The sequence below is a fragment of the Amblyraja radiata genome, chromosome 18 (assembly GCF_010909765.2).
Source record: "Amblyraja radiata isolate CabotCenter1 chromosome 18, sAmbRad1.1.pri, whole genome shotgun sequence".
Lineage (NCBI taxonomy): Eukaryota > Metazoa > Chordata > Chondrichthyes > Rajiformes > Rajidae > Amblyraja > Amblyraja radiata.
Window position 1 is genome coordinate 8,652,962 of NC_045973.1, and position 20,253 is coordinate 8,673,214.

At 45.4% G+C, this 20,253-nt stretch overlaps 1 protein-coding gene across 4 annotated transcripts in view; it reads left to right on the forward strand.

Annotated features, from left to right (window-relative positions):
• The first annotated feature begins 5,542 nt into the window (after positions 1–5,542).
• The window catches only part of tafa1 (TAFA chemokine like family member 1), a 389,094-nt gene continuing 374,383 nt past the window's right edge, over positions 5,543–20,253 (forward strand). Inside the window, exons 1-2 of one of the 4 annotated variants that reach the window (XM_033036675.1) lie at positions 5,543–5,585; positions 8,071–8,191. In XM_033036675.1, the coding sequence (XP_032892566.1) occupies positions 8,080–8,191 (112 nt within the window). In that variant the 5' untranslated portion in view covers positions 5,543–5,585; positions 8,071–8,079. Of the gene's footprint in view, positions 5,586–7,033; positions 7,598–7,852; positions 8,192–20,253 lie in introns of those variants that run through there. The other 3 variants (XM_033036674.1, XM_033036671.1, XM_033036672.1) reach the window with 3 other exon arrangements.

Below are 20,253 nucleotides of genomic sequence, written 5' to 3' on the forward strand. Positions count from 1 at the left end.
GAGACCCTTCCTCAGACTGAGAGGGAGACTCAGCAGAGAGGGAAAGTGGGAATGTGACAAAGAACAGAAAGAATGAATGGAAAGATAACACTTTTCCAGAAAACGGTTCTGTTTTGAACGAGTTGGAAAATGTAAATAAGTTGTGTTGGAAGGAACTGCAGATGTTGGTTTAAACTGAAGAAAGACACAAAAAGCTGGAGTAACTCAGCGGGACAGGCAGCATCTCTGGAGAGAAGAAGGGTCTGAAGAAGGGTCTCGACCCGAAACGTCCCCCCTTCCTCTCCAGAGATGCTGCCTGTCCCACTGAGTTACTCCGGCTTTTTGTGTCTTTCAATAAGTTACCGTGTGAAGCACATATTTGATATATATGAATAAAGTCATAGAATAACAATAGGTAGAATTGTGCTGAATGTGGCTGGAAATTCTAATAGAAAGTCTTGGTGTGCCAGATGCCAGCACATGTGTTGCTCCATCATTGGACTCCACACAGAACATTGTACTGGGCATTGCATGCCTCCCATCCTACACCAGACACCATTCATTTGAAGGGGAATTCTAGGCCCAGAGATTGGGATAAAGGTTTCAGTTTAGTTTATTGTCACGTGTACCGAGGTACAGTGAAAAGCTTTTGTTGCCTTCTAATCAGTTAGTGGAAAGACAATACATGATTACAATTGAACCATTTACAGTGTATATTTATGGTATATCATAGTTATAGTAATACATGTTGCTGTAGGAATAAAGATTTAAGAGTGTGGAGCGATTGTGATGTGCGATTGTAGATCTGTTTCTGTAGCTAGTGCGCAAATAGTCGCCATCTTGGAAGCGCATCTAAAATGGATTTGATTAGCTCTTTTAATGTTTTCTCATTTAGCGATTTAATTGCTTTGATAATTCTTCCATAATTACATTTTAATTGGTTTTAAATGTCTTTGGATATCAGAAACGTTAAAACTTTTTTTGAACAAATGCTTCAGCAGAAAAAGGGTGGCGGAGTGGCACATCCCTAAGACGTGCGGGTTTACTGCATTTACCATATGTCCTGAATTATACTGTTGCCCAAAATACTAAAATCTTGTGTGCATTTGATGATTCAATGCCATTTTCTTCCCCTTTTTTCTCCAGGGAGCCTTTACCATAGATTTGTCATTAAATTAGTTGTACTTATTGTACTACGCTTTTTAAGTTATATCCCTGGCGATTCCCAAAACATTGTCTATCCATTCCCTCCACAGATGCTGCCGGCCCACTGATTTCTTCCAGCACTTTGTGTTTCCCTCAGGATTTCGGCATCTGCAGCTCCTTGTGTCTCTGGCGTTCGTTCTACTTCAACCTTCTCTTTTTCAAAGAAAACACACCCATTTTACACGACTGATCATTATCCTATCTAATCTAATGGTCCCATAATTTTGATCATTCTGCTTGCTCATCTCTATGGTCTCAATGGATGCAATATCCTTTCTATGATAAGGCCATCAGAAACAATACAGAATTGAAGTGTAACAGTGATTTATAAACTGGCATGATTACATAACCGTTCCACCTCCATACTATCTTTCTGAAACATTTTGCTTCTTTCATTGCCTAGGAGATTATTACACTGGAGGTAGACACAAACTGCTGGAGTAACTCAGCGGGACAGGCAGCATCTCTGGAGAGAAGGAATGGGTGACGTTTCGGGTGGAGACCCTTCTTCAAACATCTTCAGATGACACTGTGTGGATAGCACTGAGAATGTGCAATGTAGAACACAGAAAGTGCAGCACAGGAACAGGCCCTTCGGCCCACAATGTTTGTGCCAAATACAATGCCAAGATAAACTAATCTCCTCTGCCTGCACATAACCCATGTCCCTCCATTCCCTGCAAATACATGGATCTACTATATCTAATAGTCTCTTCAACGGCACTATTGTACCTGCCTCCGCCACGATCACCACCATCCCCAGCTTATTCCAGGCACCTAACCCCTCTGCAAAAATAAAACCTGCCCCATACACCTCCTTTGTCTAAAGAAGGGTCCCAACTCAAAACGCCACCTATCCATTTTCTCCAAAGAAGCAGCCTGATCCTATGAGCTACTCCAGCATTTTGTGTCACATCTTTTAAACTATGTCGCTCGCACTATAAAGCCATGTCCTCAGGTCTGTGACATTTCCACACTGGGATAAAGGTTCTGACTCTCTATACTATCTATTCCTCTTATAATTCTACATACTTCCATCGCCTCCCCTTGACCTGCCAGGGATTACAGGCAGATGGAGATGGCAGGAGAATGGGCTTGAGAGGGAAAGATGGATCTGCCATGATTGAATGGTGGAGTAGACTTGATGGGCTGAATGGCCTGATTCTACTCCTACATCTCATGAAATTATGACATCCAGGAGAACAGTAGTGTTAAAAAATTCTAATAGTATATATTACAATATATATAATTATTATATTATATTATATTATATTACAATATTATACAATAGTATATATTACAATATATTATATATTACAGTAGTAGTAGTATTAGTAGTACAACCAGCGTGGTCCTGAGCTATTGTCGGAGACCCTCGGACTATCTATAATTGTACCTTACTTGACTTTTCTTTGCATTAAACATTATACCTTGTATCATGTATTTTTCCACTGTTGATAGCTCGATTGTAATCATGTACTGTCTTTCCTCTGACTGGTTAGCACGCAACAAAAGCTTTTCACTGTACCTCACCACACCTGACAATACAACACAATACACTAAACTAAACCCATTTACGTTACACCTTGCATACAATAAGACTCACTTTTGGATGACGCATATTAATTTTCTCATTGACTATTGAGATTGGCGGCACTCGCTCAACAAATAACCTTCGTACAAACGTGCCTTTCTTGATAGCGCCTGTTGGTAAAATTGGTCCCTGTTTTTTTTTGTCTACAAGATGAGCCCAACCCAGGCGACTATTTGCGTGCTGGCCACTGAAACAGATCACATATTACAATCGCTCCACAGTCTTAATTCTCTACTCCTACAGCAAAATGTCTTACTTTAACTATCTATACTTTGTAAATGGCTCGATTGTAATCATGCTCAGTTCCGTTTAGTTTATTGTCACGTGTACCGAGGTACAGTGAAAAGCTTTTGTTGCATGCTAACCAGTCAGTAGAAAGACAATGCATGATTACAATCGTTCCATTTACAGATGATGAGGGAATAACATTTAGTGCAAGGTAAAGCCAGCAAAGTCCGATCAAGAATAGCCCGAGGGTCACCAAAGAGGTGGATGGTAGTTCAGGACTGCTCTCTATTTGTTGGTAGGATGGTTCAGTTGCCTGATAAAAGCTGGGAAGAAACTGTCCCTGAATCTGGTGGTGTGCGTTTTCACACTTCTACACCTTTTGCCTGATGGGAGAGGGGAGAAGAGGGAGTGGGTGGGGGCTGTGACTTGTCCTTGATTATGCTGCTGGTATTTTCTTTCTGCTGAATGGTTAGCAGGAAGCAAAGGCTTTACACTGCACCTCGGTACACGTGACAATAAACTAAACTGAACAGAACGATTTGCGGTATCTTAATAAGCCCCCAACCTTCCCCCTTCCTCTCGGGAACAAGTGTGTTAAACTCCTCGGGAGAAAAAGAAAGGACCTCTTCCTTATTCGAAATCTTTAGTGAAGAAATATTTACTTATCAGTGTTTTAATACCTAATAAATGTTCTTAAGATGGAACACAAGTTCATAAATGTTCACCTCAATTGGTCAATGGAACATAACAGACTCACTAAATCTTCTTCTCTAGATGTCTACTTCATTCTTTAGACTTATTTTTGCACAATAAAAATCAATAAAGGATACAATTAGTGATGATGAATAGATAGCAGCTCAGATTAATCTTAAATAATTGATTTTATAAGTAACGTTTGACACACCATCCGAACAAGAAACTATTGAATATCCGTATGCAAGATATTGGTGAACAGCTGGACGTCAGTGCTTCCACATTTCCCCAGCAGTTCTGGTGCTGTACAAATACCGTGCCTTAGTGGAGACACTGATATTTTATTTCAAAGGGCCTATAACAGGATGCAAGTGCAAAGTGCAAATATAATTCCTCAAATCTAAAGCTGGTTAGCATGAACATAAAAGCCTTCCACTGTACCTCGGTGAACGTGATACTAAACTAAACTGGACTCTGGACTGGACTCTAAACTAAACTGAACTCCATCCCACAGTTAGAATTGTAGAGCCATAGTGTGGAAACAGGCCCTTTGGCCCAACTTGCCCACACCGGCCAACATGTCCCAGCTACACTAGTCCCACCTGCCTGTGCTTGGTCCATATCCCTCCAAACCAGTCCTATCCATGTACCTGTCTAACTGTTTCTTAAACGTTTGGATAGTCCCAGCCTCAACTACCTCCTCTGGCAGCTTGTTCCAGACACCCACCACCCTTTGTGTGAAAAAACGTTGATGTTGTGAAGGGAACCTACACCATAGTACATTCTCTGCTACTTTTACACGGTCTAATGTTTCCTGATTTTGGGATGGATCACTGTCCAACCCTTCCCTGGTTGATTTGCGGACAGTATTTCTGGTTCACTCACTTAGGGGCAATTAACCGTCCCAGGTGTTTCACTGACGATAGACACAAAATGCTGGAGTAACCCAGCGGGACAGGCAGCATCTCCGGAGAGAAGGAGTGGGTGACGTTTGAGGTCGAGACTCTTATTCCTTCTCCCCTGAGATGCTGCCTCTCCCGCTGAGTTTTGTGTCCCAGCATTTTCTGTCCATCTTCCATGTAAACCAGCGTCTGCAGTTCCTTCCTCCACTCCTCTGTCAGAATTGCTCACCAATATAAAAAGTACAGCGAGAACTCTGGAACTGGGAGAGAGCAGCGTTAAGTAGGTTAAATCTTAACCATTAAGTCTCGGAGAGCATTTACCTCGATGTCCGGTTGTTCAGTTTAGTTTAGAGATACAGCGCGGAAACAGGCCCTTCGGCCCACCGAATTCGCGCCGACCTTTAACATTATCCTACACACACTAGGGACAAACGTACATTCATACCAAGGCAATTAACCTACAAATCTGTACGCCTTTGGATGTCGTTGTGTGTGAGGTTTTTATTAAGATATAATTTTATTTCCATGCAGTAACAATGCCGGGAATAGTTATAACTGCTGTATATTCATTTATCAGAAGTTTAATTAATACTTTGTTTACACTACTTAATAAAGTATAGTAATATAGTTATTTGCCACTAGGTAGGACAGGTTTAGAGGTATATGGTCCAAATGCAGGCAGGTGGGACTAGTGTAGTTGGTCGGCATGTGCAAATTGGGCCGAAGGGCCTAATTCCAGTCAGAAGAAGGGTCTCGCCAGAGATGCTGCCTGTCCCGCTGAGTTTTTGTGTCTAATCTAATCTTTGGCGACTCCACGGCCTCTCTACTTTGGTGGTGTAAATAGAATCGAGCAAAGCAGGGCGGGCAACCTTTAGCAACAACAACAAAAAAAGGCCGAGGAATGATGAGTAAAATCTGCAGGTCACTGGGTGATAATTCAGCGCCGGAGTGTTACAGCGGGCGGTGTCGCTTTAAGACGCGGTGTAAGTTTCAGTGAAGAAAGATGCATGGAATTGAAACAGTGGTAGGAGCGCCGGGGCCAAAGACATTGGAACCGCCTTCTCCTCTTGGATTCGGGTGATAATCAGGCGGGGGGGAGAGAGGCCGGCTGTGTGTTAGCTTCCTCCTCTGGCCGCTGTAAATAATGAATTAACGCGCCGGGACACGGTATCGACTTTCTGAAGCGGAATGCAGCGAGAAGGGATGCCGCCGGCGTCCTTGACAGGGTGTTCGGAATGACAGCCATCCCTCCTCCCTCCGCTCTATAGCGGTCGCCGTGTGGACTCGGCTCGCAGTCAGGGCTCCCCGAGAGAGAAAAGAAAAAAAAAAGTTCACGGTTCTCTGTGGGGGCCTTGGAGAAGGAATGGCCGTGGCCGCTCCGTCTCCCCCGTGAAGCCGGCGTTTCCAACCCTCCGGCGGGCCGGCGGCCGGAGCTCTCGCCTCCCTCCCTCCCGTCCTGCAGGTAAGAAGCGAGATCAGAGGCTGGGGACAAGGGAGGAGAGGGTGTGAGGGTCAGCCGAACAGAGAGGGCCACTCAGAGACCGCGGGGGGGGGGGGGGGGGGGGGACCCACTCACTCCACGCTTCTCAAAGCTGTGCCAGCAACGTCCACGTCGCCCATCCCTTCTCTCCAGAGATGCTCCCAGCCCCGCTGTAGTTACTCCAGCAATTTTGAGTCTACCTTCTAGGTCAGCAAAAAGATTTGCGTGTCAGACAGAATTAAACCCATTGATGGAGACGCGAGGAACTGCAGATGCTGGAATCCTTAAGCAAAGCACAAAGTACTGGAGTAACTGCGCGGGTCGGGCAGCATCTGTGGAGGGGCATGACAGTGCGAAGAAGGGTCTCGACCCGAAACAATTCCCTCCCCAATGCTGCCTGCCCCGCTGAGTTCCTCCAGCACTTTGCGATTTGCTTACATCCATTCATATATGTTTTATTTCTGATGCGGACCTCAATTTAAAGTCAATATATATATCGACACAAAATGCTGGAGAAGAGAGAAATAATCTCTCCAGAGATGCTGCCTGTCCCGCTGAGATAGTCCAACATGTTGTGTCTACCTTTGGTTTAAACCAGCATCTGCAGTTCCTTCATACACATTTCGTCTGCTCGAATAGCTTAGCGGGTCGGGCAGCATCCATGGAGAAGATGGATAGGAGATGTTGCAGGTTGGAAGCCTTCTCCAGATCCGCACCGACCTGAAACCTATCCGTCGCCTATCCGTGTTCTCCAGTGATGCTGCCTGACCCGCTGAGTTACTCCAGCGTTTTTTTTTTGTCTATCTTTGGTACAAGTTGCCTGCTATTATCACGTTGATCGACCCCCTTCGCCCTGACGTGTGTCCGTGGTGCTGCCGCGCAGGGAGGATGTCCCTCTTGTCAACTTTGACATGAGATTCACCGGCTCACCTGACCGATCTGTGGCCCCTTGTCGCTGAGAACAGGCTCCAAACATCACAGTGGGTGTCTGACGCGCACTGCACTTCCTCGCCTCTCCACTCAAAGGCTCGGTGGATGCAGATATTTCGGCTGGGATTGGCTCCGGACCGGGCTGAATCTTTTGGCCTGCGGTCTGGGCAAGGTCCTCTAAGAGAGAGGAGAGAGGGAGAGGGAGAGAGATGGGGAGTGACGGCGAGAGAAGGGAGTGAGACACAGGACAGGAAGGGAGTGAGATTGCGGCTTTGGAGCGCTGTTGCCGCTGACTCAAGCCGTCCCGACTCGCTCTCCCCTGCATCTGAACAGTGTTCCGCACCGCTATCAGCTCGAGCAGGGCTGCAAATCTCTCCGACAAGGCTGTCCGGCAGCGAAGTATCAAGACTGAACCTGAAAACAAAAAGACAGACGGCTTGACAGGGTCTTTTGGGATGACTGGTGCTCGCCCTTCCTTCTAACCTGGGCTGTCTCGCTGGGGAGAGGGGGGACTGAGCGGAGTGGCGGGCCGTGTGTTTCTGGATATGCTTCTGATCAGGATATGGGAACGGCAAGTGTTTTCTGGTAAGTAGTTGACCGGTTGAAGCTTTTTTGTTTTCTTCTCGAGGGGAGAAGAAGAAAGGGAGAAGGATAAACAAACAAGGACAGGTGATGAATGGACATCCCCACACGTTGCCCCCGCTACCCAGACGCGCTCCACACTGGGTGCAAACGCCGCTGGTGTTGTGGTCCTTGTGGGAGCATCGCCCGCAGGTTTTTCAAATCAGTTTAGCAGCCGGCAAGAAATGAGCACATGACACCGCCTTCCTCACACACACACCCCTCTATCTCTCTCCCTCCCCCCCTCTCTAAACTTTCTCGACACTTGCTGGTTGGAGCGTCGAGAGGGATTTTACACCGGCTCGGGCTGTGCTTTTTTTGAGATGCGAGGGGTTTCGTTTGCAACTTCGAGGCAGAAAGCTGGCAGTGTTTTGGGGGGATGCAGTTTCCCGGAGCTGAGGGCGGTGTAAGTTTATTCAATGCTTCCTCCCTCGCAGAGCGCCGCGATGGTATCTACAATGTCTGCGCTCCTCTGCATCGGGATAGCGACGTGCGCCTTGGTGTACGGTCACGGACAACTGCCGCCAACACTTGAGCAACTTTATCTCCACCGCCCAGGTACGGGGATGGGGGCTCTATTTGTGTGTGTGTGTGTGTGTGCCTGTGTGTGTGTGTCTGGGTGTGTGTGTGCCTGTGTGTGCGTGTGTGTGCCTGTGTGTGTGCGTGTGTGCCTGTGTGTGTGCGTGTGTGCCTGTGTGTGTGTGTGTGTGTGTGTGCCTGTGTGTGTGCCTGTGTGTTTGTGTGCGTGTGCCTGTGTGTGTGTGTGTGTGTGTGTGTGCCTGTGTGTGTGTGTGCCTGTGTGTGTGTGCCTGGGTGTATATGTGTGCGTGCCTGGGTGTATATGTGTGTGTGCGTGTGTGTGTGTGCGTGTGTGTCTATGTGTGGCTGTGTGTGCAGGTATCTGCAGTGTGTGTGCGTGCGTGTCTGTGTATGTGAGTATGTGTGAGTGAGTGTGTATCTGTCTGTGTGTGCCAGTGTGTGTGTATCTGTGTGTGTGAGTGAGTGTGTCTGTGGTTGTGTTTGTGTGTGTGCGTGTGTGGTTGTGTGTTTGTGTGTGTGTGGTTGTGTGTGTGTGTTTGTAATACAGGTATCTACAATGAGTGTGTGTGTATAGGTATCGCGAGTCCTGTGGGCAAGAGTCCCTCTGGTTCACGTCTAATACGATTTTTCACCACTTGGCTTTGAGATGGAATGAGCGACCGGGAGACGGGTGTTGGATCTGGATTGTAGTTTGGAGGGAACCGATGAGGTTTGGGTGCCGAGACGTCGGTGTAAGGACGAGCCTGGACGGGACGGGACAGCAGAGAGAGAAAGAGAGAGAGAGGTGCATGGGAAGATAGTGGGGAAGAATGGAGAGGTGGGCTTGCGGTGATATTCGGGAGCGTGGGTGCTGGAGTAACACTAGGACTGGAGAACCCACAGCAAGAGCGAGAAGGAGGGGGAGCCGAGCCCTGTAGTCGGGCTGCCACCAGCCGCTCACCGACCTTCCCTGTGTAACGGGGGCGGGTTGGAACTGCGCCAAGCGGAGACAATGTGCTACATTGGGTAGTGTCGCTCGGAGCTCTGTCCTCCGCCACTGCTCACCTCCTTCTGCACCAAGAGTTGCCAAGATTGATGGCATACAACAACAAGAACCCCGAGCTTCCCCTCCCAATCTCTCAAGATGCAACCCACTATTGTGACGGGTCAGTACTAACTGACACTGCGCCCTTCCAATTCCAAACGCCTCCTTCCTTCCCTCCTTCCTTCCTTCCTTCCTTCCTTCCTTCCTTCCTTCCTTCCTTCCTTCCTTCCTTCCTTCCTTCCTTCCTTCCTTCCTTCCTTCCTTCCTTCCTTCCTTTCCTTTCCTTTCCTTTCCTTTCCCTACCCTTCCACCGCGACCACCACGGTTGACAATGGGAAAAAGGGCAAGCCTTTGACAGCAGCTCAACTTCTCCTGTTGATTTACCGGGACGGACAGGAGATGCCCGTGGCTTTTCCCTTCAGAGCAAGCGCACCCCCCACCCCCCATCCACACACCCACACACACGGGACCCTGCGAGGGTGAAGGATTTCACACATCAGTGCCAAGCGATCACTGATCCAGGTTAAATCTCTGGTTAAATCAAGCCACGGTTAAATCATTACCAGGACCGGCTCTGTGTCTTAGACGGATTTTTAATCGAGTCTCAAATAGCAGGTGCACCTTACCGCGTTATAACTGCAATCGATGCTATTTCAGTAGCAAGGCAACGTGAAGAACAGAGTCGAGTTTAATAGAAACCTATCAATCCCCATGATGATGAATTCTACTCGCTCTGCCCCGCGATTCCGGGTTGGTTTTTCATCCGCAGCTTTAACCCACGGAGGGGGCGCGAAAGTTTTGTACAGGGGATTGAGGTGTGGATTCTTGATCAGCGGGCATTTGCAGTTGTTGTTGTTGTTGATGTAGGGACAAAATAGCCGTGGCGTGCTTATCCTGGCGCAGGGATTGTTAACGAGCCCAGCGACCTGCAGACAGACTGCGAGCGTGCGGTTAGTTGTGGGGGTAGGAAATGGCATTTTTTAAAACCCAGCCGCAGCCGCTGCAACTGTGGCCACTGCAAGAATAACGAGTCATGCGTAATATTTGCACCGTCAGAAGAAATCCGTAGAAAATTTAAAAACAAAACTGGCGGCGCATTTGAGAGGATTCACAAGTTCATGAGTGATTGGAGCAGAATTGGGCCATTCGGGTCCATCAAGTCTCTCCCCACTAGCCCCATTCCCCTGCCTTCTCCCCATAACCCCTGACACTCTTTCTGTACAATGCAACAAACATGTTTCCAATGCTGGTCCACCTGGCCATATTGATCATGGGTCTCCTAGATGTGGGTGTCTTCCCTGCGCTTTGATGGCAATTGCCGATGCCAACACAGTTCAGATCATCTCCAGGGACATTGCACGAGGCTCGCGTTCACTTTCTCTTCCAAATCGCAAACGCCAGGCTTTCAATCCTCTTCCACGCGGGTGGGTAATCGATGGGCTGAGGGAAACTGTCAAATAAGATTGATTTACCAATAGTCTACATCAAGCGTGTGGCCCCGGTCCTGTGACCGATGTCCTGGTCTCCACCCAGCTCATTAAAAAACAAAGCACCCTGGTTCATAAAGTTTAGGGTAAGCTTCGAGACTTGTAATCCAAGCATTCAGTCGCTTGGTGGGAGGGGTGGGAGAGAAGGAGGCACCACCAGTCATACTGCATGGAAACGCAGGTAGCTGTTTTGTATTTTTCCTTGCACCACCCTGGAGAACTTCCGTTCACCCTCAATGGCTGAATGTCCATCCATCCTCAGCTCCTCAAATTTCAGTGCAGTTAGTGCAGACTCTAATTCCTTAATGGGTTTAAATTGGCAGATGGGTGGAATAGGTCGCAAAGGCAAGAGGTGAAATGGATATAAAAGGGTGTCAAAGGAAAGAAGAATCATAGGGTCATGCAGCATAGAAATAGCCCAACATGCCCACGCTGACCAACATGTCCCATCTACACAAATCCCACCTGCCTGCTTTTGGCCCATATCACTCTAAACCTGTCCTTTCCATGTACCTGTCCAAATGTTTCTCAAACACTGCGATACAACCTGCCTCAACTACCCCCTCCGACAGCTTCTTCCATACACCCACCACCCTCTGTGTGAAAAAGTTACCCCTATGGTTCCTACTAAATCTTTTCCCCCTCACCTTAGAAACATAGTAGAAAATCGGTGCAGGAGTAGGCCATTCGATCCTTTGAGCCAACACCGATCATCCAAAATCAGTACCTTGTTCCTTCTTTATCCCCATATCCCTTGATTCCGTTAGCCCGAAGGGGTATATCTCACCTTAAAGCTATGTCCGCTGGTTCTCGATTCCAGGAGCGACATGTCAAGCTAGAGGGAAGAATATTGAGAACTGGGGATGGGTGGGGCAGAGGGAATAATGAGTGGATGTGGACACAAGAAAATAAAGCATTTATAATACAGTCAAATTCAACTCTATGATTCATAATCTCGGATTCACTCCTTGTATTTAGATTTATGAAGTGATAGGATTTTGCTATTTTTACTTTGTTCTGCGAGGCTATGAAATGTACGAGTCAAATTGGAAGAAGTGGATGCCAAGTCAACATTTAACATGGAAAATGGAAAGAAAACAACATGGATATAGGGCAGACGAAATGTGTAGGAAGGAACTGCAGATGCTGGTTTACACCAAAGATGGATACAAAATGTTCAGCGGGACAGGCAGCATCTCTGGATAGAAGGAATGGGTGATGTCTCAGGTTGAGACCCTTCTTCAGACTGTACAGTATAGATAGACACAAAATGCTGGAGTAACTCAGCGGGTCAGGCATAGATCTGAAGAAGGGTCTCGAACCAAAACGTCACCCATTCTTTCTGTCCAGAAATGCTCCAGCATCTGAGTTCCTCCAGCATTTTGCATCTATCTTATGGATATAGGGCAGCCACTTGGGATTAGTTGGAGAGTAAATGTTGCTTCTGTTTTTATGTTTTAATTGCTACGACTTCTGCGTATTCCATAAAGAAGTGCTGATTCACTAACATATATAATGCAACACATTATGCTACGGACGTCCAAATAACTGCAACCAAAGAAAATTATAAAAAAAATATTGAACATGTTATGATCAAATTCCCCAAAGCATCATTAGGACTACCTGAATGAAATAGCACAGAATGTAATATGTCGCAAAAGCATAATATAATCATGGGGTTGAGTTTATGTTGATAACTCATTCCTGTTTCAATCTCATTGCAAATAACACAGTTTAACTCCCCAGGGTGTCTTTTTTTGCCTTGTGCTGTAACCTGTGTGTTTGTAGTGGATAATGCAAATGCTGTCCAAATTGTCAGCAGTAATTAACCACCGTTATGTCCTCAATAGATTTGCAGTTTAAAATGTAATTGTTACGTTTTCATTATAGATATCATCATTTCTCATCTACATTAAGCACACATGCTCACTACATATATTAAACGTAAAAGCTGTTCTGGTTGATAATTTTAACTATTTACAAGTTCATATGTTGTCGTAGCTGAATTAGGCCATTCAGGCCATCAAGTTTCTATGTTGAGTATAGGAGCAGGGAGGTTCTACTGCAGTTGTACAGGGTCTCGGTGAGACCACACCTGGAGTATTGCGTACAGTTTTGGTCTCCTAATCTGAGGAAAGACATTCTTGCCATAGAGGGAGTACAGAGAAGGTTCACCAGACTGATTCCTGGGATGTCAGGACTTTCATATGAAGAAAGACTGGATAGACTTGGCTTGTACTCGCTAGAATTCAGAAGATTGAGGGGGGATCTTATAGAAACTTACAAAATTCTTAAGGGGTTGGACAGGCTAGATGCAGGAAGATTGTTCCCGATGTTGGGGAAGTCCAGAACAAGGGGTTACAGTTTAAGGATAAGGGGGAAATCTTTTAAGACCAACATGAGAAAAACATTTTTCACACAGAGAGTGGTGAGTCTCTGGAATTCTCTGCCACAGAAGGTAGTTGAGGCCAGTTCATTGGCTATATTTAAGAGGGAGTTAGATGTGGCCCTTGTGGCTAAAGGGATCAGGGGGTATGGAGAGAAGGCAGGTACAGGATACTGAGTTGGATGATCAGCCATGATCATATTGAATGCAGGCTCGAAGGGCCGAATGGCCTACTTCTGCACCTATTTTCTATGTTTCTAAGTTTACTCCGCCATTCAAACATGGCTGATCGATCTTTCCCTCTCAACCCCATTCACCTGCCTTCTCCCCTTAACCCTTCAGTATTCAGTTTTCCTGTTGTATCATTTCTTCCTCACCATCAAAGAAGCTCTTGCCTTGCGATGGTTCGTGGCTATCCATTATTCCCAGTGGAATATTGTTCATGTCTTCCAAAGTGAGGGTATCAACTAAGAGTTTTCACTTCTTGATTTTATGGATGCTGGCAGAGTGGATTCATGTTTCAAGACATGTTCACCATTCACAAGGGACGGCTATGGGGACCATTTTAAACGAGATTTAAGAGGGAATTCCTGAATTTCGGATGGATTCTCCTGAGCGCGGAAGCGGGTAGATAGGCAGGTGGTAGGCGGGATATGGAGGGAAGGTAGTAATGGCTGGATAAGCCAAAAGCAAAGATGAAAGGCTGGAAGAACTGTTGCAATAAGTAAGGCAAGGACATGGGATGGTGAGCACCAGACTGAGAACTTAACATTTTATATTGTGACTTGGGGAATAGGAGCATGTAAGCTTGGGTATTTGGAGGGTATTTAATAATTGACGCAAGTGATAATGTGAGCCGCAGAGTTTGAATGTATTCATGTTTATGAATAAAAGCACATGGAAAATAGTGCAGCACAAGGACATGTTCTTCGGCCCACAATTTCTATGCTGAATTCGATGCCAAGACCAACTCTAATCCATCTGCACATGTCCCTCAATTCCCTGCATATCCACGTGCCTATGCAAAGGTCCCTTAAAAGCCTCTATTGTGTCTGCCTCCATCCCTATCCCTGGCAGTGCATTCATGGCACTCACTACTCTCCGTGTCTCAAAACAAATCTTGCCCTGCGCACTTTAAACCTTGCACCTTTCGCCTTAAAGGTATGCCCTCTAGTATTTGAGTAGAACATGGCAGGTTAACCTGAAGAGCAATGTGTTAATTGAGTAGGAAGGAACAGCCGATACTGGTTTACACCGAAGATAGACACAAAATGATGGAGTAACTCAGCGGGTCAGGCAGGATCTCTGGAGGAGTTTCGCGTCGAGACCGTTCTTCAGACGGAGAGTCAGGGGAGGGGGAAACTAGAGGTATGAAAAGGTTCAGAACAAATCAGAGCCGGCACCAATGAGCCTAGATGTAACAAAATCAATGTGATATAACACGAGGGGTAATGGGAAAAATGTATGTGTACCGTTCACATTAGTGATTCTGTGTGAATATCATGTCCCACTGCAGATCATAATATCCTTCCTCAAAATATTAGCATCCTTAACTATAAAGAGGGAAAAATTCTGTTTAGACAAATCACTTGGTTGAAGCTGATTTCTGGTGACATATCAGTGAAAATCTGTTTTACATCAGCTGCATTGTTTCATTTCGTTATGAAGCTAAACACTATTTTTAATTTTCTATCTGTATTTAATAGTTTAAGATTTCATATACAGTATGAATGTCAATTAGATCAGGAACTGCTATGCCAATCAAGCATCTGATTGTCAATGACTATGATGAAAGATTGTCTTGGTCTGTATCATTAACACGTCTTTAGAAGATGATTTGTGAACTGCGCCACACAAGCTGTTTGTCTGGGACAATGGGTTCCACTTGCTTCTGCACAAAATGTTTCCATCATAAAACAATACTAGGAAACTTGAGTTTTCTTTTCTTTTCCTTGGAGTAGCTTTCTGCTTGTAAATCAAATACGTTGGGACATATTTATGAACAGTTCGTATCCATTGCTTTTTCACCTTGGGATTTGATCATTTATTACTTAATTAAATTTTGTTTAAATCCGTGACAGATAATGTATATACCACGGCAGGAGACTAGTTACATGAATGTTTGTCTCAAATGATAGGTAACAAGGTCCACAAGTGTTCATAGTTACCTAAGCAACAGGACCGCCTATTGCATCTAATACAATCATCTACTCAATCATATTTGTTCAATGTACAGAGCCCACTGAATGAACACAGTGTGTAGGATAGTGTTAATTTGCACTGTTCCCAAACACCTATGTCCTCAAATCTGCTTGCTTAGTTTACTTTAGTTTAGAGATACAGTGTGGAACCAGGCCTTTCGGCCCACTGAATCCGTGCCGGCCAGCGATCCCTGCAAATTAACACTATCCTACAAACATTAGGGACAACTTTATCAAGCTAATTAATCTACAACCCCACATGTCTTTGGAGTGTGGGAGGAAACCGGAGCACCCAGGGAAAACCCACGCGGTCACGGGGAGAACGTTCAAACTCCGTGCAGACAGCACCCGTAGTCAGGATCGAACTTGGATCTCCGGTGCTCTAAGGCAGCAGCTCTACCGCTGCGCCACCGTACCCGCCCTTTAATATATTTAATAAATCTCATTGCTAGCCACCTGTGCTGTACAGGATGATGCCTACAGTGTTAGAAAATGTAGCCTGCGTTTCAACACAGCAGATTGAAATGATGCACCGCAAACTAGTACAATGAGGAGCATCGCGCAACTTTCTCAGCATAATCTTTGTGGTTGTGGAACTGTTGAGGGAGTGCAACAAGAATTTTGCTGCGATTATGTGGCTGTTAAAGTTGCATTGGTCACGAAACACTTGCGGGCTTGTAAGAGGAGGAAAATTCAATGAGTTGTGGCTTCTGCTCCCTGGGATGCATCTTATCAGTTTCATTCAGCATTGGAACTCACCATCATCCTGTATTAGAGTCGCCGCTGTTAATTCAAAAGAGACTCAACATAGTTGCAATGTACTAAAAGATTTATTTTAAAAAAACCCAAACATTAAATATTTAATGGTGGTAATGATTATATGTGAAGGATATGAGGGTGTGTAGAACATAGCATGCAGAACATAGTGCAGCACAGGAACAGATCCTTCAGCCCACAATGTTTGTGCCAAACATGATGCCAAGTTAAACTGACCTAATCTGCCTGTACATGATCCATATCCCTTTATTCCTTGTACTTCCATGTGCCTATCTAAAAGCCTCTTAAATGCCACTGTCGTATCTGCCTCCACCACCATCCCTGGCAGTGTAATCCAGACCGCACCACCCTCTGTGTAAAAAACAAAACTTGCCCCGCACATCTCCATTAAACTTTCCCCCTCTCACCTTATAGCAGCCATGCACTCTGGTGTTGGGCATTTCCACCCTGGGGAACCAGGTTCTGCCTGTCTGCCCTATTTAAGCCTTTCATAATTTTATATGCTCCTATCAAGTCAATAGACAATAGACAATAGGTGCAGGACTAGGCCATTCGGCCCTTCGAGCCAGCACCGCCATTCAATGTGATCATCCCCAATCAGTACCCCAATCCTGCCTTCTCCCCATATCCCCTGACCCCACTATCTTCAAGAGCCCTATCTAGCTCTCTCTTGAAAGTATCCAGAGAACCTGCCCCCACCGTCCTCCGAGGCAGAGAATTCCACAGACTCACAACTCTCTGTGAGAAAAAGTGTTTCCTCGTCTCCATTCAAAATGGCTTACCCCTTATTCTTAAGCTGTGGCCCCTGGTTCTGGATGCCCGCAACATCAGGAACATGTTTCCTGCCTCTAGCAGGTCCAAACCCTTAACAATCTTATATGTTTCAATAAGATCCCCTCTCAACCTGCTAAACTCCAAAGTGTACAAGCCCAGCAGCTCCATTCTCTCCGCATATGACAGTCCTGCCATCCCGGGAATTATCCTTGTAAACCTACGCTGCACTCCCTCAATAGCAAGAATGTCCTTCCTCAAATTAGGGGACCAAAACTGCACACAATACTCCAGGTGTGGTCTCACTACAAAGTCATAGAGTCATCGAGTGTAGAAACAGACCCTTCGGCCCAACTTGCCCACACCGACCAACAATGTCCCATCTACACTAGTCCCACCTGCCTGCGTTCGGTCCATATCCCTCCAAACCTGTCCTATCCATCTGAGTCTCCCCTCAACCTCTGACATTCCATAGTCATAGCTAACAACGCCTAGACTTGAAGTATGATGGCCCCTGTGTTCTGGGAGCAAGAAAACGTTGCAGAATATATCCACTAAACGTTGGAATAAATGAAACAGAATGTTGGTTACCATTTAAAGATGAGAGGAAAAGCTTCAGTTTTATCCTTAAGTTTTATTTCATCTTTTCTCCAGCTCCTGCACCCAATTATAGATGGTATATAGAAAAACCCAGAGAAAACCCACAAGCATCTCTGGAGAACATGGATAGGTGATGTTTCAGATCGGGACCCTCTATCCCAGTTGCACTTTATAATTGGATCAATATGAACAAAATCGTACATGGATTTTTCAGTGTGTGTTTAAGAAATAAATAATGGCACATAAGTAGAAAAGGTATTGATACATTGATTTTTTATTTTAAAAGGACAATCTTTCATGAAATTTGAATCCCTGGAAAACGATGTGTAATAGATCCCTTGTTATTGATTATTAACATCAACTTTTCCTGGTTCTGTCAACTTTCTATGGAGAAACTTCCCCTCAAATATCCAGCATTCTGATACAGAGGGAACACAGTTTAATTTGGTTCAAGTTAAACCATTTGTGCACAACATCTATGTACACAGAATGTAGTTGAGGCCAGTTCATTGGCTATATTTAAGAGGGAGTTAGATGTGGCCCTTGTGGCTAAAGGTATCAGGGGGTATGGAGAGAAGGCAGGTACAGGATACTGAGTTGGATGATCAGCCATGATCATATTGAATGGCGGTGCAGGCTCGAAGGGCCGAATGGCCTACTCCTGCACCTATTTTCTATGTTTCTATATGTTCTGACTTTAGACTTTAGAGATACAGCACGGAAACAGGCCCTTCGGCCCCACCCAGACCAGTGATCACCCCGTACACTAGCACTATCCTACACACTAGGAACAATTTTTTTTACTGAAGCCAATTAACCTACAAACCGGTAGGTCTTTGGAGTGTGGGAGGAAACCAGAGCACCCAGAGAAAACCCACAAGCTCACAGGGGGAACGTGCAAACTCCGTACAGGCAGCACCCATACTCAGATTGAACCCGTGTGTCTGGTGCTGTAAGGCAGCAGATCTACCGCTGCACCACCATGCTGCCCTCTATTAACAGCCTGATATGGGATTTTTGGTGGATTGTCTCTTTTTATATTGTTAGAGTGAATTAGGGAGAATGAAGATGAATAAACAAGCTATTTGTTTGCCACTTTTATTTTAAATGTTTTTGCAGAGTCTGCTGTTTCTAATGACTTCCGGAGTTTTTCCAGCATTTTCCGTATTTGTTTCCGATTTTCAGCATTTGCAGTTTCTTTTTAATTTCTCTGCTGCTGTAAAATAACACCAAGGATTAATGCACTGCTTTTGAGTTAATTTGCTTAAATACATAAGGGTATTCGTATGATGCTTATCCACTTAAAATCTTAATGCGAATATAATGAGCTGTTCCTTACAACCCAGTGGTATGAATGTTGATTTCTCTCATTTCAAGTAACCCCTGCGTTCCTTCGCCCCCCTCCCCCACCCTAGTCATCCTACCAGTTCCACTGTTCACATCCCTGTATCGCCCTCCATTGTCACCTCTTCCCCAGCCAACAATGGGCCATTGTGGGCTCCACACTTCATTGGTCATCTTCCTTGACACCCCTGATTTGTCCTGGCTTTTTCCTACCACCATTTCCCTCCCCTTTACTTTCAGTCTGAAGAAGGGTTTCATCCCAAAACGTCACCTGTCCTTTTTCTGCAGAGACGCTGCCTGACCCGTTGAGATACTCCAGCACTTTGTGTCTACCCTCAACCACACTCTCGCACTTAATAACCAAATTCATTTTCCCACCTCATCTCAATATGCCTTAATTCCCTTTTATTATGATTTTCATTACAATATTATCTTAAAATGGAGCCTTGCAATGACAGCAGATTATATATTAAATGCATACATTTTGTTAATGGCGTTGGTTGAACAGAGGGTTTTGAGATTGTAGCTGTTTCCAAGGCAGTTGCAGTTGAGACCAATTAACTTTGTGTACTGGGAATAAAAATAATACTATGTCCAACTGTTTATATGAAAGCAAGTAGGGAGAACTAGGCAGGAGATCACAGTTGTGGTCTTTAGAAGTCCACTAATTCAATATATTTGCCAACTATCAGCGGGGCTGTTATTTATAGGATGTTGTGGATTCTCTGAAATATTCAATTAAGCATGCACATTAATACGAGTTCAGGTTCTATAGATACATAATATATCCTAGAAATCCTCTGGTTTCATTTGGTATAAAAATGAGTTTTATTAGTTATCCAATTACTAAATAAATAAATAAGCATAGAAGCCTCTGAGCATGTGCACTGACATCAAATAAGAAACAATGCTGAACTGATGTTGGTGGTGGATAATACTTGATTAGTTGAGTTTAGTTTAGAGATACAGCTTGGAAACAAGCCCTTCAGCCCGCCGAGTTCATCACCGGTCATCCGCTCACGCTAGTTCAACGTTATCCCATGTTCTCATCCACTGCCGACACATTCGGGGCAATTTACAGGGGAGAATTAGTTGACAAACCCACACGTCTACGAGATGTGGGAGGAAACCGGAGCACCCGGAGGAAACCCACGCGGTCACAGGGAGAGCGTGCAAACTCCACACAGACAGCACCCAGGGTTAGGATCGAACAAAAACAATGTGCCCCCCCCCCCCTACCCCTCCAAAGTAATTAAGAGCTTAGTTGGAGGTTGTAGTGTTTAATAACCTGATGGTTGCAGGGAAGAACCTGTTCCTGAACCTGGACGTTATAGTTTTCAGATTCCTGTACCTTCTTGAGAGTGTGGCCAGAGTGGTGCGGGTACCCGGTGATGCTGGCTGCCCTTTTGAGGCAGCGTCTCCTGCAGATCCCTTCGATGGTGGGGAGGTGAATGCCCGTGATAGATGTGAGCTTGGACCATTACCCAGAC